This window comes from Cervus elaphus, chromosome 18 (assembly GCF_910594005.1).
Source record: "Cervus elaphus chromosome 18, mCerEla1.1, whole genome shotgun sequence".
Taxonomy (NCBI): Eukaryota; Metazoa; Chordata; class Mammalia; order Artiodactyla; family Cervidae; genus Cervus; species Cervus elaphus.
This window is the reverse complement of record NC_057832.1, coordinates 112,189,984-112,216,519: the sequence shown is the minus strand read 5'-3', so window position 1 is coordinate 112,216,519 and position 26,536 is coordinate 112,189,984. Positions and strand designations below refer to the sequence as shown.

Below are 26,536 nucleotides of genomic sequence, written 5' to 3'. Positions count from 1 at the left end.
CAGCACACCAGGCCTCCCTGTCTATCACCAACTCCCAGAGTTTACTCACACTCAAGTCCATTGGGTCGGTGATATCATCCAACCATCTCATCCTCTGTCATCCCCTTCTCCTCCTGCCTTCAATCTTTCCCAGCATCAGGGTCTTTTCCAATGAGTCAGTTCTTCGCATCAGGTGGCCAAAGTACTGGAGTTTCAGCTTCAGTATCAGTCCTTCCAATGAATATTCAGGACTGATGGACTGGTTGGATCTCCTTGCAGTCCAAGGGATTCTCAAGAGTCTTCTCCAATATCACAGTTCAAAAGCATCAATTCTTTGGCGCTCAGCTTTCTTTATAGTCCAACTCTCACATCCATACATGACTACTGGAAAAACCATAGACTTGACTAGATGGACCTTTGCTGGCAAAGTAATGTCTCTGCTTTTTAATATGCTGTCTAGGTTGGTCATAACTTGTCTTCCAAGGAGTAAGCATCTTTTAATTTCATGGCTGCAGTCACTATCCCAGGTGGTTTAGTGGTTAGGAATCCACATGCCAATACAAGGGACATGAGTTCAATCCCTGGTCGGGGAAGATCACAAATGCTGTGGAGCAACTAAGCCGGTGTGCCATAACTGCTAGCCAGAGCTCTAGAGCCTGTGAGCCTCAGCTACTGAATCCCACGCATCTAGAGCCCATGCTCTGCAATAAGAGAAGCTGTGGCGATGAGAAGCCTGCACATCCCTGCAAAGAGTGGCCCCCTATTGTAGCAACGAAGGCCCAGCTCAGGCGAAAAATGAATAAATAAATAAATCTTCTAAAAATGTATACAAATGGAAACATTTTGATATATTTTATTCCAGATTAACAGTGCAGATTTATTCCAGATTAATGTCCTCTGTAATATATCTTTACGGAAGATATAATTGAGACCATACTATGCAGTTTCATCATTTTTCCAATCAATATTACATCCTAAGAATTTCCAAAGTTCCTGGAAGTTGCCAAAAATTGTTCACAAATATAATTTTTGATGGCTATGAAACACTACATCCTGGATGTACCATAATTTATTCAAAAATCCTCCTGTTGGACATTTATTTGATACAACAGGCATCTTTATTCACAAAGCTTTGTCTCTATTCACCCTTAACATGTATGAGAACTTCAATATAGTTGAATATATTTAACTGCAATATATGGAAAGTTCCATTAAAAAAAATTTTTTTTAACTTTTACTCTTTGGCCATGCCCATTCGGCATGTTGCATTTTAGTTCCCCAACCAGGGATTGACCCTGTGTCCCCTGCATTAGAAGTGCAGAGTCTTAACCACTGAACTTCCAGGGAAGTCCCTCTATTTTGTTTTACTTTGCCCTTATGGTTCTCATGTTTTTATTCTGCATTAGTTGCACATTGTCACAGATCTCCTTTGGAGAAACAGAGGGCTTATTTGGGGATATACTTGTGAAATTACTTTACAGGTATACATGGTCAGGATGAGCTGAAGTCCGGAGTGTACTGGATTAATGGAAAAAAGGGGGAGAGGAGGAAGACTGAAAGTGATGGGAGAAAAGAGGGGGACATGGGATAGAAGATGAGAAATATGACCTGAGAAAACAGCAAAGGGAAGAGGCATCTAACCCTGAAAGCCCTCTGAGCCATTGAAGTCCCTTAAAGAAGTCCAGATGCTATTGAAACATAAGCCATCTAATGATCACACAGTGTGCACAGAAAAAGCAGGGGCTTCAATAAATGGGGGGAGTGAGAAAGCTAGAGGTTTGTCAGGGAGGGAACAGGGTTCACAGTGGGCCACGGAGAGCAGCCTGGCCTTTCCTTGGGATCTGCTTTGTGGGTGAGGGGAAGGAACCCCGAGGGGATGAGCAACTTCTTCAGGCCCCAGCAGCTCTGGCCAGTCTCCCAACATGGCCTCTCGCAGCCCCTGCTGGTCAGAGTAGCCGGACCCCATTTAAACATCTGGATGCAAGCTCAGCCACGCTGGGGTTCTTGCCGGCCTCCACTTCCCCTGGGCTTCCAGCCCCAGCCCCTGTCTCAGGCACCATGGCTGGTCAGAAGACAGTGTCCCACCGGTTAGCTGCAGAATCCATCCGGCTTAGCTTTCTTTCCCTGACAGACTTAAGAAGCTTCTGTAGAAGAGAGAGAGGGACTATTTCCTGCTCCCTCCATGTAAGCGCCCCCAAAGTGGGGCAGAGGGCTGGGGGCACACAGGAACTGTTCCTCTCAAACACCCAGAGTGGCCAGGATGCGGCTATAGGAACAAGAACACATGGTCACCAGGGAGGACACAGACCCAGAAATAATGATGCCTAACGGCATTAGGTTTATTCTGTGGAGCGCAGAGTCGGAGGCTCTCAGAGGCACTTGTGAGACTAACGGCAGATGGTGTATTGCCCTTCCCGCCCCCCAGCACACCCCAGGGCCAGACAAGAACCTCTATCAGATAGGAAACCAGAGTCCCAGACCCCACAGTGGAGGAGGGGTAAGCGGATGATCTGCTCCTTTATACCAGTCCTCTTGCTTCCTCTGGGCTTCCTTAAAGTCTGGCGTTTACAGCTGGAGGCACAGGGCCCATCCACTTTTCTCCTGGATGGAAGAGATCGCGAGTCAGAGTCTGGCCCCAAAAGCCCCCAGGGGTTCTCTCCAGAAAGAGCTCCTGGGTGCTGGGTACAGAAGGCTTCCTTCCTGCAGAAGAAGGTGGCCCCTCCCCACTCCACCTCAAGCACACCTACCTCTGGTTGAGGTTCCATTATCAGAAATGACTAGAACATTTTTTTCTTTTTTTCAGTTCTTGAATCCATCCTTCTGGGCAACTGATATAATGCAGGGATGGGGTCAAGGGCAGGTCAGCATGAACCTGTAACTTACCCAGCAGGTACGCCAGCAACTCCATCCGGTCGGAGCCAAAGAGCATGTGGGTTTCATCATCCAGGTGGGTCACAGTGATGGGCAGCCCAAAAGCCTGGAGAAGTTACAGGGCAGGAAGGAGGGTGACGGAGCAGGTGGTTACAGGGCTGCCGTTCAAGGCTGCAAGTCAATCCTGGTCAGAGGTCATAGACACAAAGTAGCCAGAGGTATCTGATGAGAGGTTCCAGGGTTCTAAGGAGAGATTTCTGTCTCCTCTCTCACCATCTAGCTCTCTCCCTCCTTTCCTTGGGCCCAGGGAAAGGAAGGAAGACGATGAGGGTTATCTTGGAGATCTAGGAGGACTCACAGTTGGGGAGTAACTTATGCTCAGGAGTTTAGGGATGTGATCAGGATTCTCTGTCTCAGCACGGGGGTGGGGACAGAATTGCTCACCCCATATTTGCAGGCTGTGTCAGTGGTCTCCTTGAGCTTGTTCTTCACTTGTGGTGTTGAGACCCTTTCTAGAAGTTCCTGGGCTTGTCCCATGGACATGCCAGCCTTCTCTGCAGCCTGAAGGGATGTGGTAGAGAAGACAAGTGTGTCTGCTTTAGTGCAGGTGGGAATCAGGGGAAAATGCTGGTCATTTTATTTTCTGTCCCCACATTATCCTGGCAGCGCTTTTACCTACCCACCAGTGGAGGTCTATCTTTACCAAAAGGGGCTATGTTTTTGCTTTCAAAATCATGAGATTGGTAGAAAGAGCGGGTGGCAAATAGGCATAATTGTAGAAATTTAACACAAGAGGGCATCTCGAAAGGTCAGCTTCCCAACCACTTCATTAACAGATTAGGAAAGACTTCCTTGGTGGTCCAGTGGTTGAGACTCTGTGCTCCCAATGCAGGGGGCCTGGGTTCAATCTCTGGTCAGGGAACCAGAACCCATATGCTGCAAGCAAGAGTTCACATGTCACAACTAAGACCTGGTGTAGCCAAATAAATAAATATTTAAAAAGCCAAAACAAAAGGAGCCTCCAGACCAGAAATGGTACATATTTTGGTCAGTGTTGAAGAGCTTATTAGCAGAACCAAAGCTGGAAATCAAGTCCCCTGACATTAAGCTGGGGGCTCGTGCCTTCCTGCTTCTCAGAATTCCCAAATCTAAGGGCTGGACTCTAATTCTCATAGAATTGCCTGAGGACTCTGGACGGGGCACATGGCTGCAGCCAGCAGTGTCTGGCTTCAAGCGAATGTTAAATGGTTCAGTTTGGGGTTTGTTGGGATCAGTGATTCTCAACTTTGGCTTCATATATTAGAATATCCTGGGGGAGATTTTGAAAATCTCAGTTCAGATGTTATCCTCGAGAACAAATTACATGGGAATTTCCGGGTGGTGATGTCTAGGTGCTCAAGTGATTTTAATACACAGCTAGGGTTGACAGGTATTGCAACCTGAGCCCCTTGACCTGGAGTGGGAAATACAAAGTCAGGCATGACTTGTTGTCTTTGACCCAGTTACATAAGTATATTCTGGCCAAGTGCTCAACAATAGAGAACTGGTTAAGTAAACAGAAGTACACCCACTGAATGGAATGCTATATGGAACCTAACAATTATTCTCTGCAATAGTTTTAAATGACAAGGAAAATGATCATTAAATATTAAGTGAAAAAGCAAGCCAATGCATAGACTTTGCAGGAATGAAAACACAGGAGGATACACTAGGCAAGCTTTACACATTTAATGTTTTTTGTAACATCATTTTATATATTGCATTTGAATATGCCTCAGCTATCTTCTGTAAACTTAAAGTGAAAGTGAAAGTCACTCAGTCCTGTCTGACACTTTGCGACCCCATGGACTATACAATCTCTGGAATTCTCTAGGCTAGAATACTGGAGTGGGTAGCCTTTCCCTTCTCCAGGGGATCTTCCCAACCCAGGGATCGAGCCCAGGTCTCCTGCATTGGAGATGGTTTGTTTGCCAGCTGAGCCACAAGGGAAACCCTTGTGGCTTAAGGGGGAAAAATCTTAAGGGGAAAAAATGTGGTGTTGAATTTCCTGCTTTAATCCTGAAGAAAAACTTCTATATCTAAATATGGCTGGCACACATTTTGACATTTGGAGCTACTTCCACTTTTCTCACTCGGACTTCCCGAATACTTCTGGATTGAGTCAGTTATCTCTCTTTGTCTTTTCAAAGCCTGCTTTTTATCTCTTGGATGTGACAGTGAGGTTTGTGTTGCAGTTTTTAGGGCCAAGACTTGCCAGTACTTCAAGTCTCCCCATCTGCAGGTCCCCACATGTACCACCTCTCTCCCACTGACTTCTTTCATCAAAATCATGTTTCCTTTTTAACCCATGATACATTCTTTCAAGAGTCTTCTTAGTTCCAACCATTTAGTAATTTGGCCTCAAACATCCTTTCTCCCCCGGTAATTATGACCACTTCCACCCAATAATAAATGATGTCCTCTCTACTCCCAGAGGTCAGCTGTCCTCAGATTCCCCAGGAGAGGAGTGGGAACACTCACGGCCAGGATGCTCGGGGACTCCGTGATATCTTCGTCCTGAAAAGAGGAGGACAGTCAATACGAGGGGCGGGGGGGTGGGGTGGTGGTGGCATGGTGAGGGGTGAGATGGAGGCCAGTGAACCAGGTCAGTGAACAAGGAGGAGGGCTGGACCTGGACTCGAGACCTAGGGGAGGGTCACAAGTCATCCAGGGTCTCCCAAAAGTGGGTGCCGGGGACCCAGCCCTCACCCGTGACCAGACACGCATCCACAGTTCTCTGGACACTTTCTCCAGCATCTCCGGGTGCTCCATCTTCACCGCAGTGAGGAAGCGCATGGCTGTCAAACTTCCTGTGGTGCAGAGGTGCTCAGAGGGGGCTCCTCTAGCTTGTTTCCCATGAAGACCAGGTTTTTCCTCCTTCTCATCTCCCCCCAGCCCCCCACCCGCCAGTGCTCCATGGCCCTCAGCCTCCCATTCGCGTTTCTGATCACTAATCCATCCTGCTTTCCCTCTGCTTCTAGTTCCACAACTTTCTGTGTTATCAGCTGTGATGCTGAGCTTTCCCAAAGCTTCCTTCACTTAATGGAATCACAGGAACCCCTCCTTTCTGGCCCTGCAATCTCCAAACCCACCGCTGAAACCTTATCCTCCATCCATTTCCCACTCTCTTCACCTTTCTTAAGGATCACAGAGAAGAAATCCTTGGGGAAGTGGAGGGGAACCTGGAGATGCTGGCTCAAGAGCCTAATGTCACTTCTCAAGTACAGGGCTTTGCGGGGAAGCATAGCTGGCGGCTGGTTTCCTGCAAGTGGAAAGTTGGACTTACTGATGAGAGATCACTTGAGGATCCCAGGCGGGGGATGCACCTACCTGGGTTTCAGGCAGTGGGCATATTGGCTGCTGCTGCCAATAAGGGGACCCAGTGGAGGGGCTGCTCCCCTGGTTGGTTGAAATTAGTCTTCCCTCAAATCCCCGCCAAAAACGCCACTGCCTTCCTACCGCTGTCTCTCATGATTCCTGCAATTAACGTGGGCTGCAGCTGCAGGCTGACGTTCCAGATATTCTTATATCTGCACAGCACCTGCAGGAGGGGCGGGGAGGGAGAGTGAAGACGGCTGAGGGAGAGAAGGGTGTTTCATGGCACTGACCAGCCAGTCTATGGGTGCGGAGAAAGGGTTAGAAGGACACCCTAAATTTGGCTTGAAAGGGCAAAACTTTCCCAATTTCCTAATTATCGATTCCAGGATCTCTGCTCCTGTGGACAGTTTTTATCTGTTCTGCACCCCACTCCCCCAAACTGACATCGGAGGGCTTATATTCTGGATTCTTTGGAGTTGATTATCTTCCAAGTCAGTGTGGGAAACCCCGGCCTTAAGACATAAAGGTTCGACCTGGAGCCAGCGATCATATTCCGTTTATCAACAATGTGACCTTCAGTCCTGGCTCTCTACCCTCTTGCTCTAAACCGCGTAGGGGACTGCCAGCAAATTCACGAGACCGAGGTCCCCGCCCTCTTTGCTGATCCCTCCCTCTGCCTCCGTCTCCCCAAGCCCCGGGCGAAGCTGCTCCCCCGGCGTCACCTCGAAGGCCAGCCAGGAGTAGGGGGACAGGACGTCGTAGAACAGCTCGAGCGTTCGCGGCCCGGGCCCCATGCTGCAGACGCGGGATCGCGAAGCAGGTTCGGCCCCCGGAAGCCCGGGGCGCAAGCGTGCTTCCTTTGGAGCGCTGCGGCCCCGCCCCCGCTCTCCGCCTCCCCGGAGGACCGCCCCCTACCCGCCCCAGCCGCGCCTCCTCCCGCGGGAACCCGGGCCCAGGACAGAGTCCAGTGGCCGGTTGGCGTGTGCGGGGCTTCTCCGAGGTCACCCGCGGGGGCCGCGGGCGAGGGGGTCCCCTGGGGAATTCGCAGGTGTGCTCACCCGCTCTGCTCGGGGGGATGGGGGGCGTCACTACCCTACCCTGGGAGGAGTGTGGGGCAAAGGGGCGAGGTTTGAGATCTGGCCTCTACACGTAGCTGTGCACCTCTGGCAATCCTGTTGACCTCTCTGAACCAGAGAAGGCTTGTTACTGACCGGAGTTCTTGGCCTCCTTCGAACTGCTGCGTGGGGTCGTGTCGGATTCTTTGTGACCCCATGGACTGTAGCCAACCAGGCTTCTCTGTCCGTGGGATTTCCCAGGCAAGAATATTGAAGTGGGTTGCCATTTCCTACTCCAGGGGATCTTCCCCGCCCAAGGGATGGAGCCGCCTCTTTGGTCTCCTGGGGTGGCAGGCGGGTTCTTGACCACTGGTCCTTCTTATGCAATAGAAATGAGTCAGAGGCCTGATAAAAAATACAGGGAAGGCGTTATTGGGTCTCCTGCTGGTGGGGTGCGGTGAGAGGGTGTTCCAGAACAAACCATAGGTTTTGTTGCTCACTCCCCTAGTGTGCCCCCCCCAACACACACAGGATGCTTTCTCTTAATAAGGGGTGAAGTAGGTATGTATCCAGGGGTCAGGGCGGAGGGGTAGCTTAGGTGGTGGTGTGTGCAGGGGCCATGCTCTGTACCCGGCTCTTGGTTCCAAACCCCAGCTTTTGGTCCAGGCCCATTAGAAGTGGCAGTTGGGTTTTTTTGGTCTCTTTGTATCTTTTGTCCAGAGTTTGCCCTGTGCATACATGCAGTTATGTTTAGTCCCATATAGTTTCTTTGTATTTTGGTCCAGGAGAGGTGTGTCTAGGTGCAAGCATTGCAGCACTTCAGTAAACTATTCCAGGTCCCAGCCTGTCTCATCCTCATCTCTGGTAAAAAGAGAACACTTAATACAATTACATAAAATTTAAAAAAAAATCTGGCAAAATCCAGCCAGTCAAAAAAATGACTGGGAAAAATATTTGGGTTCGTTTTGCAGTCAAAAAACTAGTTATCCTAGTGTTGAAAGAGTTGAAAAAAAATCAATGAAGTAAAAGAACATAAGTTCATGGGAAAACAGGCAAATCATATGAACAGAGCTTTCACAGAAATGGACAAATAGATGGCTCTGAAACACAAACCTGCTTGTCTACGTGAAAATTCCAAGTTAAAATTACACTAGGCTATTTTTCATCTATCAAGTTGGCAGTGATCAAAAAGGTTTATGACTCAGGGTGTTGGCAAGGATCTGTGGAGAAGCATTGTCCTATGTAAGTGGTGGGAGTGTAAGTCAGTTCAGCAGTACCTTTCTGTTTTAAACATGCACACAGCCTTTGACCTAGTAGTTCCCTTTTTAAGTATTTATACTATAAACATGTTTACTTACATGCAGTGTGATGAGCTGTGAAGTTATTTATTACAGCATTGTTTGTAGTAACAAAAGATTGGAAAGCTACCTAAATGTTCATCCATACCGGGCTAATTCAATAAAGCAATATTTATATTTTCAACTGTAAAAGAATTTGGAAACTCTTTGTGTGTTAATATTGGAAGATATCCTATATATTAAAAAGTGAAAAACAAGGTGTAAAACAGAGCAAATAATTTATCTTTTTTTGAAAGGTTTTAATAGTCTCTAGGTATGTGACTATACCACACACACATATATGCTCATTGATACTGACAGAAAAAAACACGATAAAACCAGTTGCTTTTCAGGAGGGAAGCTAGGTGCCTGGGAACAGGTCAAGGGGAGAGTTTTTGTTGTATCTAATGTAGAGTTTTTGTTGTAGCTAATGTTTAACACTTTTTGATTTTTGACCCGTGTGAGTGTATTATCTACCCACAAAGGAAGACAATCAGGAAAGAGGGACAGAGAGATGGAGTCAGGAAGAAAAATTTAAAAAGGAAGGAATTTGCCTTTAAGAACTTGTACTGGCAGGGAGATTTATTTATATGATTTATGAACATTTGTATATTTTACTTTGATTTAAGGAAAATGTCAATTATGAAGGCCGTTGTATTTGCCAAGATGCAACAGAGTATTTACATCACCGGTTCTCAGTGCCTGACATTTTCCTAAGGATTTGCCAAGGGTGATGTGAAATTCTGTGTGCTAACTTCCACACATAAGAAACCACATCCAAATGCAAGAGACTCAAGTTGACATTATTGTGGTTCTAATCTTGGGTATGCTGTGCTATATTAAAAGAAGTAAATCTTGGCAAACTGGGTATTTTCAACATGATTTAAAAACAAATTTAGTTGGAGCATTTTGCAGGTCATCAGGACAAACCAGTGTGACAACATCGTAGCTGAGAACACCTAATATATACTGTCATTATCCCTTTGTAAGTAAGATCCCTGGAGGAGGAAATGGCAACCCACTCCAGTATTCTTGCCTGGAGAATCCCATGGACAGAGGAGCCTAGTGGGCTACAGTCCATAAGGTGGCAAAGAGTTGGACATGCCTGAAGCAACTTAACCCACACATACCTTCATAAAATACATACGTTCTGGACATGGGTAAAAGCAAAAACCAGTGGAAAAACTGAAAATATCTGTAGTAGAGATTATACATACTTTTCTTAATTTCTCAGAGTCCCTCTCAGGCTTTGACCATTTCTTTCTTCCCCCCTCTTTCTAGAACAGCTTTATATTGAGGTATAACTGACATATGATAAACTGTACATGTGTGTGTGTGCATGCTAAGTTGCTTCAGTTGTGTCCGACTCTTTGAGACCCTGTGGGCTGTAGCCCACCAGGCTCCTCTGTCCATGGGATTCTCCAGGCAAGAATACTGGAGTGGGTTGCTATGCCCTCCTCCAGGGGATCTTCCCGACCCAGGGATCGAACCCGAATCTCTTATGTCTCCTGCATTGGCAGGCGGGTTCTTTACCACTAGCGCCACCTGGGAAGCCCCAAACTGCACATATTTCAAGTATAATCTTTGACGAGCTTTGACATATACATGTACCTGTGAAACCATCACCATCGAGAGTGAATGCACCTGTCACCCCCAGAGTGCCTCATGTCTCTTGGCAATACCACCTCCCTCAATCCTGAAATAACCAGTGACGACTTTCTGTCACTAGAGGTTATGCATGAATTTTTCTGTCCCTGTTGGATTAGATTTTTTAAAAATATATATTAAAAATCTTCATGTTTCAAAATAAGTTTTAGAAGCCAGAGTCATTGTTTCCAGGTGTCCCAGTTGGAAAGTTGACTCTTGGAGATTAGAAAGGAGGAACTTCACTGGGGATAGACTTTATGATTGTCCCCTTTGGAAAGGAAGGGATGAGAGGGGGAGGAGAGAAAGACCCTGGGCGGTGATGCTGAACAAAGTCCCAGCCAACCCCCAAGGAATTCTGAAGGTAGGATGGTCCTTCAGAGTAGCTCTTTACTTGCCATCTCCCGCCCACCCCCCCCCCAACCCTGCAATAAAGCTGTCATAGGGTGTGAGCTGCCCTCAGAAGAGGGCTTGACCTTGACTGAGGTATAGCTGTCTGCTGGCAATGCCCCATGAGCTGGGGGGCAGTCATGCCTGAAAGGGAATCTGTGCAGAGCATCACAGGGCCTCTGATATAATAGTTGTGATATTTCTCCCATCCCAGGGACTTCTTTAAAAATATCATTACTAGTGCTTGCTTCGGCAGCACATATACTAAAATTGGAACGATACAGAGAAGATTAGCCTGGCCCCTGCGCAAGGATGACACGCAAATTCGTGAAGCATTCCATATTTTTATTCATGTCAATGTATGGCAAAAACCACTGCAATATTGTAAAATAATTAGCCTCCAACTAATAAAAATAAATGAAAAAAAAAGAAAGAAAAAAAATCATTACTAGAGAGACCAATTTCAAATTGTTCAAGGGGAAAGGGTGTGGAAATACTTCTAGAGATTTTTCTCAGAATTTGAGAGGACAATCCTTAAATTCAAGTCTAAAGAATGATTCGTTGGTTCATCGATTCACACTTCCCAGTAGTGCAGAATTTCTCAACCTCAGCACTACTGACATTTTGGATCAGATGATTCTTACTGTGTGTGTGTGGGAGGGGGGTGGGGATGTGGGGGTTTGAGGGGTGGGGGGCTGGGGGGCTGGGGGCGGCTTCTCATACACTATCAGATGTTTAGTAACATCCCTGACCTTTACCCACTGGATGCCCATAGCATGTTCCAACTCCAGTTGTGACAAAGATATGCCCAGTGAGAGAAAACAGATGCAAAGGACTCCATCTCATGTGATTTCATTTATATGAAGTTGTCAGAGAAGGTAGAGAACAGAGCAGTGGTTTCTCCTGGAGGCTGCGAGTAAAGTGGGAACTGTCTGAAAACTGGGGAACTTTCTGAGGTCATACACTCACTAGATGTCTCCTGAGGGGTTTGGATCACCCCATTGAGTGGATACACCACATTCTGTTTATCCATTCACCATTTCATGGGCATTTGGAATATTTGCAGTTGCTGGCCATTGCAAACAATGCTGCCAGGAATATTTACATACATGTTTTAGTATGAGGAAGCTTTTCTTTCTTGTGGGTACATACCTGGCAGTGAAATAATTGGGTCTAACAACCAGTTTATGTTCAGCTCTTTGAGAAACTGACAAACTGTCCTCTAAGATGGCTGTTCAGGTAGGTACTGATATCACCACGGTTCCTGTTTTATTGATGGGGAAACTGAGGCACGGAGCGATTCAGGAACTTGCATAAGGTCGTAAAGCTTATAAAGTGGTGGAGGTGGCAGTTGAACCTGTGGAAATTGGAGCTATGATTTCTAAACCCTCCAGTGGTTGAGTGCCTTTCTTGGATCCAGAACCAGCTCCTTAGGACAAAATAACATTCTAGCTACTGACCGCTGTGGACTTGACACTAACCTGTGGTGGCTGCGTCCAGGGTTGGAAGTTATTCTCAAAGAGGGCACCTGGTCACCTTTCCCCGACCAGATCTCAGTTTCAAAACTGCTGGAGAACTTGTTACTCAGCTCTGTCCTTGGGAACTATGCCTGAAAGAATGCCTGTGATGTCCTTTTCCTTCTTTACTTCCAAGGTCATTCCCTAAGCACATTTCAGGCAACTCAAGTATTTTTATCTTTGTGTTCCTTCCATGAGAAAAATGAACAAACCTAGTGAGTATTATGCAACTGGGATTTCTAAACTCTACTGTGGTCAAGTCCCTTTCTTGGACCCAGAACCACCTCCTTAAAATAACATTCTGGCTTCTGATTTGACACGTGTGCCTGGTGGATTTTTATCTTTAATGCAGCCTGGGGTAGCCGACAGTGCACAAGTCAACGGTGGCACATGTTTGCCAGCTGGCAGCCACTCAGGGCTTCCCTCATAGCTCAGTTTGTAAGGAATCCGCCTGCAATGCAGGAGACCCTGGTTCAATTCCTGGGTTGGGGAGATCTGCTGGAGAACGGATAGGCTACCCATTCCAGTTTTCTTGGGCTTCCCTTGTGGCTCAGCTGGTAAAGAATACGCCTGCAATGTGGGTGACCTGGGTTCGATCCCTGGGTTGGGAAGATCCCCGGGAGAAGGGAAAGGCTACCCACTCCAGTATTCTGGCCTGGAGAATTCCATGGACTGTATGTCCATGAGGTCACAAAGAGTAGGATATGACTGAGCGACTTTCACTTTCACTGCCCAATTGCTCAAAAGACCCTTTGCATCTGCCTGGTTATTCCTCCTGATTTTAAAGGCCTGCACAGTCTTCACTCCCTTCTGGTTTAATACCAATGTCTGCTCTGTTCCTTTGCTAAGAATTGCAAAAGAGTACCACACACTCAAACCAGTGAGGAAATGTATTTTCAGGCTTTTAGGTTAATGTATGCATACTTGACAGTATGCAATTTGGGGAATTGTTCTTAAAGAGACTTTTTTAAAAAAAAAATCTGAATCTAGAGGCTTGAGGGATCCTTTTCCCCCAACCAGAGACTGGAACCACACCCCCAACAGTGAAAGCTCAGAGTCCTACCTCTATAAACCGTGCTGTGAGGAACATCCTCATCTCTATCCCCCTGAATTTGTGCTACAGTTTCTCTTGGGAATGTCCCCAGGAGTGTGACTCTGAGCCAAAGCACATGTGAGTCTTTTATTTCACCAAGTCCTGACAGATTGCTCTCCAGGGTGACGGCACAGCCCCACACTCCAGCTGGCGGCGCCAAGCTTTCCTCTCTCCACTTCCACGCCAACATTTGGTGATTTGGGGCCATTCTGATGAATGCAGGATAGTATATTATTGTTGGACATTTGTGGTTATAAATGAGAGTGAGGACCTCTCCTGATATCCACTTGAGTTTCCTCTGCCTCTGTGTGTGTATGTGTGTGTGTGTGTGTGTGTGTGTGTGTGTGTGTGTGTGTGTGTACCCTAGCTTTCCTTGTATAGTCTAACTAGTGGTCTGTTATGTTGTGAACGTCTTCTTGACAATCATCTGTGCTTCTCATTGACTGGAACTCCAACCAATTTTTGAGCTTTTGGCCCACCCTTTGGTCGCAAAATTATTCTATATTTTCTTCTGTGATTTTGTATTTTTACCTTGCATATTTAGGTCTTTTATCCATTTGGATACCTTTGTATAAAGTAAGAGGAAGGAAGCCAACCTTATTTTCTTCCAGTGAGCCTCATCTGCAGTATCATTTAATGAATGATCTATCCTTTGCCCACTTATAGGTGGTTCACATTTTATCATATCTTAAGTTCCTGTGGATAAACTAGTCCATTTTCATGCTCATTTTCCTGTTTTATTAGTCTGACTATAACTTAGCAGTATGTCTTCATATCTGGGAGAGGTTAGTATGCCTTACTGTCTACTGCTCAGACCCTCAGTCACGTCTGACTCTTTGTGACCCTATAGACTGTAGCCCACCAAGCTCCTCTGTCCATGGGATTCTCCAGGCAAGAACACTGGAGTAGGTTGCCATTTCCTCCCCCAGGGGATCTTTCTGACCCAGAGATTGAAACTGTGTCTCTTACGTCTCCTGCTTTGGCAGGTGGATTCTTTTTCTTATTTTATTTTTTTTTTATTTTTTCAGTGGGTTTTGTCATACATTGACACGAACCAGCAATAGATTTACAAGTATTCCCCATCCCGATCCCCCCTCCCACCCCCCTCTCCACCCGATTCCTCTGGGTCTTCTTAGTGCACCAGGCCCGAGCACTTGTCTCATGCATCCCAGGCAGGTGGATTCTTTACCACCAGTGCCACCATAGATGCTTTTATTCGTCTTTGTAAGTTTTTAAAGTAAGTTGTTGGGTTCATGAAAAATTAATATTTTACTTCTACAAAGATTTAGTAAATTTGTAATAGGTAGATTCCTTTCTATATGGTTCTTATTCACCTTATATTGTTACTGCTTGCCATAGTATCTCACATATACAGTAGCTCAGTAAATATTTATAGACGTGAACTATTGTTCAAGTGATTTAGGTCAGTCTCCTTTCTGGGAGATCATTTCAGGGAATCGAGTGATGTGATAAATGGAGTCACATTTGAAGCCATCTTGTCTTCTTTTGAGCGAGAGGAGAGAGGCAAGGAAAGCAAGTATCAGGGGGCTGACCCTTCTCTAACAGGAACTACTGTGACTTTGGTTTTATTTCTTATAAGATTGAAAATAACTTCTGCCTGGAGTTTTACAGATGGCTGCACTCAAGGATCACTAACTGGGTTCCTAATGGATTTTCAAAGGAAAATATGAAGCTTAAACTGGGAGATGAAAGGGGGGGAAATGTCAGTTCTCTCCTATGATTGAATTAAAGACTTCTTGCATGTGTGTGTGTGTGTGTGCATGTGTTAGTTGCTTAGTCTTGTCCGACTCTGCAACCCCATAGACTGTAGCCCACCAAGCCCCTCTGTCCATGGGATTCTCCAGGCAGGAACACTGGAATAGGTTGCCATTTCCTTCTCCGAAAGGAACTATAGACTTCTTGCGTGTTGAATAGCAAATAACTCTGCAGAAAGGGTTTGTGCTGCAGAAATGAGGAGGGTGCCACCTAGTGGCGGTAAGTCTATATAACACCATTTGATTTTCGGTCCCGAACAATAACATGAAACGCGCGATACAGTGGCTAAGGTATGCAAGGCACTATTCTAAGAATTTTGCACGTTACAACAGTAACCCCATGAGAGAGATGTTTATTACCTCTAGTTTAAAGATGAGGAAATCGAGCCTCCCAGGAGTTAAGCAACTTGCCCAAGGTCACAGAACTAGTACCGTGTTGAAATCTACAGAGCTAGTACTGTGTTGAAATCTGGGTTGTGTAGCTCTGGAATCATTAAGTTCAATATTTCTTCTATTTTGCCTGGGAAGACAGAGTATGCAGTTGTAGTTCATTCCCACAGCAAGAGGGCATGGATGGTGTGCATCTCCTCTCCCCACTTCCGGTCCAGTGACATCTCCTTGTTAGTTCAAATTCCATCATTGTGGTTGAATTTACACAATGGAAATAAAACAATTCTGCACATAGGGATTTCTTTTCTTTGTCTCCTGTCTTCCCTCTTTCCCTTCCTCCTAATATCCCTTCCTTCCTTCCTCCCTTTCTTCTCCAGAGAACAACTTTGCCACAGATCTTCGGTGAGAATGTCTGAGAATTCAGAAATACAGCCCTAAGCTTTCTTTAGGAAAGCTGGAAAAGAGATTTGGAAAGTCACTAAAACCTAGTTTTGAGAGAAAAAAATGAACAAAAGGATCTTGACATTTTCCTTCTTAATTTTTTTTATATGAGAACAAAAACAGGTAGTTTAGGACTAATGTAGAATTCCTTAAAATAAAGAATAATGTGAAATTACCAAACTGTTTTATGAGAAAACAGAACAGCTGCAGGGTCTGTGTTGCTGAGCACTCATTACAAATGGCCAAAGAGACAAAGGAATCAGGAAAAATAAGCAGAACCATTTTTAGAGGGACTTGAGCTAACTTTGGGCTTCCCAGGTGGCTCAGTGGGTAAAGAATACACCTGCAATGCGGGAGACACAGGTGTGATCCCTGGATAGGGAAGACCCCCTGGAGCAGAGCATGGCAATCCACTTTAGTGTTCTTGCCTGGAGAGTCCCACGGACAGAGGAGCCTGGTGAGTAACAGTCCATAGGGTCAAAAGGAATCGAACATGACTGAGGCAACTGAGCAAGTTAAGTGCAGCAGAGCCTACATACCATTGTTGACATTGGCAAAGGAGAACTGGAAGAGCCGTAATTCACAGGACAAACAGACAAATGGCAATTTGAAGGCAATCAAAACACAGACTGAGAATGCCCGTGGCATTTAGGGGAAACGACACAAAGTTGCTGCCATTGCCTGCTTTAGATCCCACAGAATCTTTTGGGTTAAGGCTACTGGAAATATTTGAGTCATAGAATAACCCTACTCAAATACTTTCAATAGACAGTACTGGTAAAATGTTGGTAGTACTTGAGGTTGTGAAACACAGAGGATCTTTGTATTGTTTCTCCTCTTTTCCATATGTTGGAAATTTTCCATAATTGAAGTTTAACAAGAGAACCAAGGCTTTAGGCCCTGTAGATGGTTATACTCTGTAGACTGAAAAAAAAAAAAAAAGCAGCAAGATCTGTCAGAAAAGGACGGCCTGAGATGCATATGCCAGTCGGAAGATCTATCATAACAGGAGGCTTTTCATCAGGTGCGTGTGTGAAGTTCAAGTGTGTGTACATGTGCTTGTAAAGGAGTGGAGCAGGAGAAAATATCATGACTGCAGTTTCTATATTCAGAAAGCTGAATATAGCCTCGGTCATTTGGGTGGTGCTAAGGAGACCAGTGGCTCTGGTTTGCCCAGACTCCAAAGTTTTTCTGAGATATGGGAATTTCAGCTTTGAAACCTGCCTGGTTGGTTAGTGATGGTGGCAGATGAAGTGCAGAAATGGTGATGAGTTCTATGTTTGAAGGGTGATTGATGGATAAGGAAACAGGAGAAAAACCAGGCAGCTGAACAGATCTGAAGTCGAGGATGGAGAATTTTAAAAGAGGTGGTGGTCACAAAGCCCTGTGCCATGGGGGACCCAAGAGGAAGGAGACTCAGGCCATAGGGTTTGACTTTGTGGAATGACCTCTTCAGATCAGGAGTTGCCAGACACTTTCTTCAGCTACTACTTAGCCTTTGAAATAAAAAACAAAACAAAAATTTCTGCCATCAGGTACAATGAATACAATCAGTGCCAAAACATTAAACTGTATTAGTGGTTTTCAATATTAAGATACAGATACGAAAATTAGTTAAATAGTTCATGCTAAGATAAACTGCAGAGGCAAAAGTATTACTAACAATTTGATTAGTTCACCCAAAGGTTAAAACTATAGCTTGCAGTATTTGGAGATATTTGATTTTTGTTCATTAACCTAAATCTCACATAAAGTTGAACAAATCTTGGTCAAAAATAAACATTATAAAACATAAATGCACAGCGAACTGAACACACTCCAGAGCAAATCATTTTAGCCTCCTTGCTCATCTTCCTCACCGTTATTAACTGATGGATGGAGTCCACTTAGCCTTCATTCTGCTGTGATGTGATGGAGGTCCTGGCCCAAGGTTTTGGGGAAGAGATAGATGAGTTAGTCTTCCAGCATGACTGTGGCTGATTTTCCTTTGTCAGCAGGCTGCCTCAGGCAGTGTGGAGAGTAGATCCAACTGTCTGTTTGCAGCTTGAACTTTGAGCTTCGTCTACCACGCCGTCTGGGTACTGATTCTCTGGAGCATCGTTCTATCATCTGCTCAACCAGAGACCCACCGGGTCACATGGCCTTTCCTTTCATGTACCTCAGTCCCTCTGTGGCCAGAGCTTGCCTGTGACTATATCTCCTTTCTGTTGCTGTCTCCACGCCCCTCCACGAGCACGGAGGACTTCACCCAGTCCTACTTCCTGATGCTGCTGCCTATAAGGACCATCTCAGGTGGGGTGAGGGCTTCCATGGTGGCTCAGATGGTAAAGAATCTGTGCAGTGCAGGAAAACCAAGTTCGATTCTTGGGTTGGGAGAAGGGAATGGCAACCCACTCCAGTATTCTTGCCTGGAGAATTCCACAGACAGAGGAGCCTGGTGGATGGCAGTCCATGGGGTCCCAAAGAATAGGACATGACTGACTAACACGGGTGGGGTGGGGAGCCTGGGATAGGCCCCCTGCTAGGGCAGGTGATCAGAGGTGGAAGGCGACGAGTGAGCGGTGAGGGTAGGAGTTAAGCCACAGTTCCTTCTGTCTCCAACCTCAACAAAGGATCCAGACGGAGTCCAGCTTCTCTCGCCCACACCCCCACACCAATCTCCTGATAGATACTCTGTTCTCCCTTGGGAAGTCAAATCGTGACTGGAGGGTGGCTGCAGGCCCCTGTACAGACAAGCCCTCCACATGGCTAGGCTGAGTTTTCCAAGGCATCTTTCTGGGCCTTTGAATCCATAGGCAAACACATGTTTCTTGCTGTGTTGATGAGTAGAATGTGAGTTGTGGGCCTGTTCCACTAAGTGAGATGAGATTAGGAGCCAAACCGGGATCCCATGAGGTCTCCTGTCTTTCCCAAGAGTCGAATTGCCATCCTCTCCCTGTGAAGTGTTTCTGTCACTCATGGTCCCAGGTGCACTCAGGGCTTCCGGCCATGATATATTGTAGCATCTGGTTTGAATAAGCCAGGGATTTATTTGCAATCTCTGAGGGCTTTGGCGGGGGGCAGGGGGTGGTGGGGAATGCAAACAGCGGCTTTTCCGAGGGAGGGCCCCAGGTAACAGGACCCCTGTGTTTTGCGTCTGCAGGCACTGACAGGGACCTCAAAGGATGCTCGGTGGGACTGACGGGGACCTCCAAGGATGCTTGGTGGGACGTTGCTTCTCTTTGCCCTGATCTTTCCTAACTGGCCAGTGAGACTGAGACATAAGCGTTCTGTTCTGAGTTCCTCTCTCTCCAGCCCAGAAGGAGATAAAGCAGGAAGATCAGGACTTGTAAAATTTTGTAGAGAAGGGGTTTTAATTATGAACCTTTGCAGTCTGAGGCTCAGCGCTGACCCCGCAATACACAGACCTCCCCTGAAGTGTTTTCCACATTGTAGTTTAAGGAGTTGTTCTTTCCCAGCCTCTGAGCTCAGGGAGGTGAAAGTTTTGTGGCCTTAACCTTTGAGTTCTCAGTATCCAGTTCAGGGAGTAGCCCATACACAGTACACTTTTGTTGAATGAATAAATGCATTTACCTTCATATGGAGGTTTCTGGTTTATTATGCACAAATGTATTATTTCCTCAGAACCTCCAAACAACCCCTTGAAGTGAATATTACCATCATCTCTGTTTGCTGGGCAGGGAAACTGAGGCTGAGAAAGGTTTACTGACTTTCCAAAGATCACCCGAGTGGAGACTCAAATCTAGATCTTTGACACCAAGGATCTTCCAGGTCCTTCTCTGGTGCCACACTGACGCTAGGCCTCTCCTGCCATCGTATAATAAACCAGCCAGTTACCTACCATCTGAAAGAATGCAGAGATGTAAACGGTGCCCCTGGATCAGATCCACAAAGAGAAAGGCAGCCAAGGGTCTGATCTGACAGCGGGAGTTTGTAAGAGTGTGATCATTTCAGAGTCGGAGACATAGCCTCCACAACATTCCCAGGGACTCTGTAGGAACCTGTCTGCCAGCCTTTACTCCTTGTTATCGATTGAGTAGCTTCAGGGTGGTCCCACTCAGAGCTTTAGATAGAAACTCACTTGGGGCCTGTATGTCTGTCCGTAACAGCATCGTGATGGGAGAGGTGATGGGGGAGGAGGGACCAGGAAGTTAGATGCGTCTTTGCTTTTCACAAACAATTAAAGGGTTGTGTTTTAGGGATTGCAAAGCGGTGGATGAAAGCTGGAGAAATTGGAAGTGGCCAAAATATTCAGAAATTTGCCGTGTTCAAAGCATGGCAAAAGTTGTCATGATGAGTGTCTCGGGTTTACAGTGAAGATAAGTGGTGGTGAATTTCAGTGCCCCCTTGGGTTGGAGAAAGTGCCAGGTGCAGGATTGGCAAACTGGGGTTTGGGGGTGTCAACTCCAACTCACTGCCTGTTTTTGTAGAACTCATGAGCCAAGAATGCTTTTTGCATGTTTAAATGGTTGAAAAACATCGAGAGAATATTTCCTGACATCTGCGTGTCCTCATTCTCCAACACCCTGCCTCTCAGCCTCCCATCCCTCACCTTTAGACAACCAACAGCCAATGGTCCCTGAGAGCTTACTCTGGGCCAGTGTTTTCTCTCACTCATTTCTGAGGCTGAGATAGAAAATCCTGGGCGGTAGATATTCTTATCATTATTCCCACTTTACAGGTACAGAAACTGAGGTTCAGAGACAGGCAGTAACACGCCTGAGTCACACACCCGTAAGAAGCCGAGCCAGAACCCCAAGCTTCAGTCATCTTGACTCTGGGGACCTCAGGGTAGCAGAGAGGAAGGTGGGACTTGGCAGAGGGCTGCAGCTGCCGAGGTGAGATTTTTCCATGAATGTTCCACCTTGGGATTCTTTTTTAAAAATGTCCTATTTTATGGCTGTTTCCTTTTTTTAAAAAAAAAATTTTATTTTAGTTATTTTTTAAAACTATTTATTTTATATTGGAGTATCAGTGATTTACAATGTTGTAGTCAGTTTTAGGTGTACAGTAAAGTGATTCTGTTACACACACACATGTATCTATTCTTTTTCAAATTCTTTTCCCGTTTAGGTTGTTACATAATATTGAGCAGAGTTCCCAGTGCTATACAGAAGGTCATTGGGGGTTATCCGTTTTAAATGTAGCAGTGTGTACCTGCTGGTCAATCCCTAACCATCCCTCACCCCACACCCAACCATAGTTCCTTCTCTTAAGTCTATGAGTCTGTTTCCTTGCTTGGATCCCCTCTGACTGCTTCTGCCACACCCGAACCAAATCCAACCCAAGGGATTACTGGTTCTGTTTCGCTTTGGACTAACTTCAAAACCACTTTTCTCTTATTTTCTCCTGACGCAGCTGAGCGAGGGTGGAACATTCTTTAGACCCTTTACTAAAAGCAAAGAGGAAAACCAAATGAGAAACAAACCAAAAACTTAAAAACAACCCGTTTCCCCTCAGTGAGGCTGGTTGACAGGCTAGTTTTGCAGACAGAGCACCCCTACCATACCACACCCCACCCTGGGAAGGGTCTCGGCCAGGAAGTTCCTATGGAAAGCTCTTGAAGAGGTTTTGCTCCCTGGTTTGTGGGAACACTCTCTGGAGGCCCAGGCAGGAATTGTCAGCAGAGTGCTTCTTCCAAGGAGACTGGCCAAGTTTGTCTTCCGAGCTTAGCACCTTCACACCTTCCCTCCCCCAGTGCTTGCAGCTCTGTTCCCCACCCTCACCCTCGCTTCCCACAAACCCGCCTTCCTGAGTGTGTAAGAAATCTCACTCTGCCCCTTCCTGTGGGGAGTGTGCTTCACTGCACGGGGGCTTTGGGTGGAGGGCCCCCTTCTCTCCCGGTGTCTCTTCCTGCCCTTCCTTCCCTGATGGCTTCTGATTTCTGCCCTTGGCTTCAGCCCCACCTCACTCATCTCAAGACTTGTTACCGCTTGATTGAACTTCTGCTTTGTTGTCTCTTATTCAGTAGAGACTGCTCCACGTGGTGGATAATGTGTTGGGGGTGGGGGTGACTTTGTGGGTAAAGAAATCCCTCCTGCCATAACTTTCAACTGCTCCCAGGGGACAGGGGTGTTGTGCAGAGTTTGCAAAGTGAATCCCCTAGGAATGCTGGTTTCTGTCCAGAGTCAACCAATTCGAAGGCAGGGTAGTCTGGTCCATTGTGGAACTTTAGGTGCATTCTATAGAAAGCAAGAAAAAAAAGGGGAGGGAGGGAGGAGTAGCAAGGAGAGAACTTGGTCTGGTTAAAGTGGGGCAACATACACTATTGATAAGGATGTCATCGTCCTCAAAGCTCTTGTTAACTCTCTACGTCCTTCCGCTTTTGCAAATGAGATACTATTTCTTCATAATAAGCACAGAGAAGCATTATACAGTTTATTTTCTTAGCAATGTTCATATTAATGACATGGTGACTTTGAATCTGTTTTCTGTTTTTCAGTATGTATGAGTGCTTGTATTATTTGGAAAAAATGTATATTCCTCTTTTCTTTAGGCATTGAAATGAAACCTCAAAATCTATTTTTTTTTTACGATAACTGTCATGCCAACCTTAAACAGTTTTAAGTAAATTTCGCTTAGGAAAGCTATCAAAAGAGTGTGTTTTTTATAAACATTTTCCTTTCCAGTTGAGTAAGTACCAAGCTACATGAACTATAAAGGGATGAATGTGAGTGAATATGTGTGTGTGTATGTGTGATTTTTTTGCACTTAGGAGGTAAGGGACTCTCTGAAAAAAGTGCTCAAAGGTCTAGGAACTCAGAATTTAGCACTTGCCTATGACCTCACATTTTCACTTAGCCTCTTAAGCTTGATATGATCAGTAGCATTTTTTCCCCGTTACCTTAATAATTCTGATTTTAAAAATACCCAATACAAGAAAACCCAATCTCCTAACTTCTGGTTCCAAGATATCTGGGAGGAGGGCTGTCTTATTCTGTGATCAGCCTTCAGAGGCTCTGCCGAGGGTCTCATTCTGGAGAGCGACAGTGAGCAGTAAGTAGTGTTTCCTTATCCAGCAGTCCCTCCTAGATACCCTGCCCTACCCTGCTAGTTCCGCCAGGTGACCCAGAACTGGTAAAGCCAGAGGCACTGGCGCGGCATATATTATCACACACCCAGGAGGGAAGCAAAAGAGACGATCCTCCAGTCTGGCCTCTCTCTGATTTCTGCTTCCTGCTCACATCGCTCTTTTTGCTCTGTTCTTCCTTTCCTTTCTTCTTGCATTGTCCCTTCTCATCTGGAAACATAGAGCATCCAGTTGACCAGCCACTACCCCCCTGCCACCCTCTGCTTCATCTTTACCTCCAACCAGCCTCCTGAAAAGACGGGGCTTTACAAAATGCCTCACTGAAAAAAAAAACAAAAAAACAAAATGCCTCACTGTTTTCATTGTCGCATCATCTCTGGAAATTCCTGTGATCTGAGTGCCACCTCATCCTTAACCTTTGGTGGTTGTTTAGTTGCTCAGTTGTGTCTGACTTTTCTGCGACCCCAGGGTCTATAGCCTGCCAGACTCCTCTGTCCATGGGATTTTCCAGGCAAGAATACTGGAGTGGGTTTCCTGCCATTTGAGTGGGTTTCCTTCTCCAGGGGGGATCTTCCTGACCCAGGGATCGAACCTGGGTCCTGTCTCCTGTACTGGCAGGAGGATTCTTTACCACTGAGCCACCAGGGAAGCCCAACCTTCTTTTAGCCAAGTCCAAAGCCTTTTTCTTCACTTTTCATTTTCCTTGAAATTTCTGCACCACTTCAAAATTTGGGCCAGATTTTCTCTCCTGGATCCCCTTTTTCTGTAGGCATTCAGATGTCCCTTCTACCCCTTGAGATGCACACCATGCTTGTCACTAGCCCTCCTTTTTCTTGACTGTGGGTTAGTGGGGTTTCTTAAGTAGGGTGACCATGTAATTTTTCATACAGACCAAGCTATCCTTGGGAATTAAGGGATGAAAAATGCCAACAGGCACAAACAGAGCTCATCCAAGGCAAACAGATATGTCTGGTTACCCTCTCCTTAAGGTTCAGTGGGGGAGGAAATAGAGAAGAGCTAAGGACAGGATGCAAACGACCATAGATTAAGGAGCTTTCATAAATCCATCTTAGTGGTTTAGCTACTTCTACTTAGAATCTCAAGTTAAAAAATTCAGCTTCACATTCATGAACGAATTCAGTTACCTGAGAAGTGTCAGAGCAGATTAGGGAAGAAAAGATGGGTTGGGAGAGAGGTCAAGGAGAAGAGAAGTCAGAGCTTGATTGGAGCAGGTCCCCTGTGGGTTTGCCCTTACAGGCAGAGATGAGCTTGGTGCTGAAAGCGCTTCCATGCCCTTTTCAGCCCAGGGTTGCCCAAGATCAATAGCACTGAGTGGCCAGCAGGGTAGGCAGCCATGATGATTTTGCACAAAATATTCCAGGAGCTGTTGACGGCAAAGATGTTGGATATGGAAAGAAACAGAGCAACCGCATTGAGAATGTAGAAAATGAGGAAGTAGCTGATGGCTTTGATGGCCGCCAGGTGAGCCTCCATGCTGGGGTCCCTGGAGCCGGTGGCGCTGCTTTTCATGTGGAAGGTGTGTCTTTTGAGAGAGATGATCAGCAGGGTGGCCGCCAACATAAACATGATCAGAGGGATGAAGATCCCCAGGTAAAGGGTGGTAACCAAGTTGCCCATGTTGGTCTCAGAGAAGTACACCTTCCCAGTGGAGTTGGAGGAGGGGACGGGGACGGAATTGTTCACGTACACGTTGAAGATAACTTTAGAGAAGGGGAAGCTGGAGCAAAAGGAGAAGAACAAGGACAGCCTCACAAGCCCAGGCATCAGCCCCATGACCTTCCTCTTCACCACGGAGAACCACGGGTGAGTAAAGCTTGCGATTCTGAGACAATAGAAGATATTGAGCCAGGCAGCAAGCCAGAGGTTGGAGTAATTCAGAAACATGACAATGGTTTTGAAAAGTATGTATACTCTTTTTTCATTGTAGATGACCCAGAACAGCAGACTGTACGTGTTTTCTAGCATCATCCAAATCTGTAGCAAGAGCCTGGAAAAACTCAGCATGAGCAGAATGCAGTCACCAACGGGGAGTCTTTTGCCTCTGACCCACTCGGCCCCATGGATGACAGTAATGAAGCCATTTCCAGCGATACCAATGATGCACTCTATTGCAGAGACCACCAAGGTGAAGACGATCTTAAACCTGGTCGTATCTTTATCTGTCGCAAATGTGTTCACTGTCACCATCCTCTTTGGCTCTGATGTTCAGATTTCTTCCTAAAGAACTGGTGCCTTCTCTGCAACTGTGTGATCCTGACTCAGTGTAATTATGTGTTTTCTTTCCAGTTAATGGTTATTGCCTTTTTCTTCATTTGCTTGTCACGTGACCACAAGTTAGAGGCTTGAAATGCAAATGATGAGAGGATCTGGTTGCCGGCTGCCTCCATCTTTCATCAAAACCCATTTATCTTGGGCTTTCAGGAGCTCATTGGGGAAAAAAAAAATTGAGACAGGTTCCTACCCCAGCACCCTCCTACCTTACCTACCTTTGTTGTTTAGTCACTCAGTCGTGTCCGACTCTTTGTGACCTCATGGCCTGTAGTCTGCCAAGCTCCTCTGTCCATGAGACTTCCCAGGCAAGAATACTGGAGTGGGTTGCCATTTTCATCTCCAACCTACCTACCTTATTTAAGTCCACATTTTACTGACTTTACAGGGCAAGGGTCCCAGTTTAGGAATCACAGTCTTTTTTTCTTATCTAACAAGACTTGTTACCTGTTAAATTATCCATGAAAATGCCAGCCGATTCTTTTGATCTGCTTTCTCCTGCTTCCTTTGTTATCTCCTTTATTTGGGTAGAGGCTTTTTTCCTATGGTTAGTTTATGAGTAAGAATTTCCCATCAGCTCATATCTGATCATTTTTACTTAGAATCAAGTTTCTTTCAGAAAAGCTAGCTATTATAGTGTCCTCAAACAGTACTCAGAAAAGCCAAAATTGGATGTCATTTGGGTTAGAGACAAAAAGCTCCCATATGGCAGTTTTCATTGTTTGTGTGTTTATCATGAATTCTAATTTACCGAGATCCGTGTCACTGTTTGTGCCCAGAATCAGGTAGAGTTAGCCTGGGAAGCCTTCAGAGTGTTTTGAACATAGTCTTGAAGTTGGAAAATGTGACAAAACATCATTACTTGAAATTTAATTCCCTACTTCTTTCCCCTGGCTGTGTAACAGAATGAACTCTAACATATATATGTGTGTAAAATATCAAATATTTATAAATATATATGGGCTTCCCTGGGGGCTCAGACAGTAAAGAATCTGCCTGCAATGTGGGAGACCCAGGTTTGATCCTGTTTTGGGAAGATCCCTTGGAGAAGAGAGTGTCTACCCACCGCAGTATTCTTGCCTGAAGAATCCCATGGACAGAAGAGCCTGGTGGGGTTGCAAAGAGTCAGGTGTGACTCAGCAACTAATACCTTCACTTTCATAAATATATAAATCACTAAAATATAATATAAAGTATAATATAATCAATGAAGCATAAAATAAAATATAAAATATTACATATGTGTGTGTGTGTGTGTGTGTGTGTGTGTGTGTGTATATATATATATATATATATATATATGCTCAGGACTCATTCCACATCTATTTAGTCAGAATCTGGGAGATAAAAAGAAACATGGCACTAATA

General features: G+C 45.6%; 2 protein-coding genes and 1 non-coding gene across 3 annotated transcripts; 1 reads left to right on the top strand and 2 right to left on the bottom strand.

Annotated features, from left to right (window-relative positions):
• Positions 1 to 2,294: 2,294 nt before the first annotated feature.
• GSTK1 (glutathione S-transferase kappa 1) lies at positions 2,295 to 7,273 on the bottom strand. Its single transcript, XM_043872734.1, has 8 exons — positions 6,930 to 7,273; positions 6,349 to 6,430; positions 6,023 to 6,151; positions 5,599 to 5,699; positions 5,371 to 5,406; positions 3,295 to 3,411; positions 2,863 to 2,956; positions 2,295 to 2,580 (listed from the first exon to the last, which is right to left on the bottom strand). The coding sequence occupies exons 1-8, from the start codon at positions 6,999 to 7,001 to the stop codon at positions 2,531 to 2,533; spliced, it is 681 nt and encodes a 226-aa protein (XP_043728669.1). The 5' UTR covers positions 7,002 to 7,273; the 3' UTR covers positions 2,295 to 2,530.
• Positions 7,274 to 10,873: 3,600 nt separating this feature from the next.
• Positions 10,874 to 10,980, top strand: LOC122674934. The gene has a single exon (XR_006335098.1). It is a non-coding gene; the product is annotated as a U6 spliceosomal RNA (small nuclear RNA).
• Positions 10,981 to 23,512: 12,532 nt separating this feature from the next.
• On the bottom strand, positions 23,513 to 26,176 carry TAS2R40 (taste 2 receptor member 40). The gene has a single exon (XM_043872732.1). The coding sequence runs from the start codon at positions 25,085 to 25,087 to the stop codon at positions 24,131 to 24,133; it is 957 nt and encodes a 318-aa protein (XP_043728667.1). The 5' UTR covers positions 25,088 to 26,176; the 3' UTR covers positions 23,513 to 24,130.
• Positions 26,177 to 26,536: the final 360 nt, after the last annotated feature.

Coding starts and splice junctions, on each gene's coding strand:
- GSTK1 (XM_043872734.1), bottom strand. CDS start 7,001: ATGGGGCCCGGGCCGCGAACGCTCGAGCTGTTCTACGACGTCCTGTCC. Junction 2,957..3,294: donor ACACAGCCTGCAAATATGGG/GTGAGCAATTCT, acceptor TAACTTCTCCAG/GCTTTTGGGCTGCCCATCAC. Junction 2,581..2,862: donor GTTGCTGGCGTACCTGCTGG/GTAAGTTACAGG, acceptor TCTTCCATCCAG/GAGAAAAGTGGATGGGCCCT.
- TAS2R40 (XM_043872732.1), bottom strand. CDS start 25,087: ATGGTGACAGTGAACACATTTGCGACAGATAAAGATACGACCAGGTTT.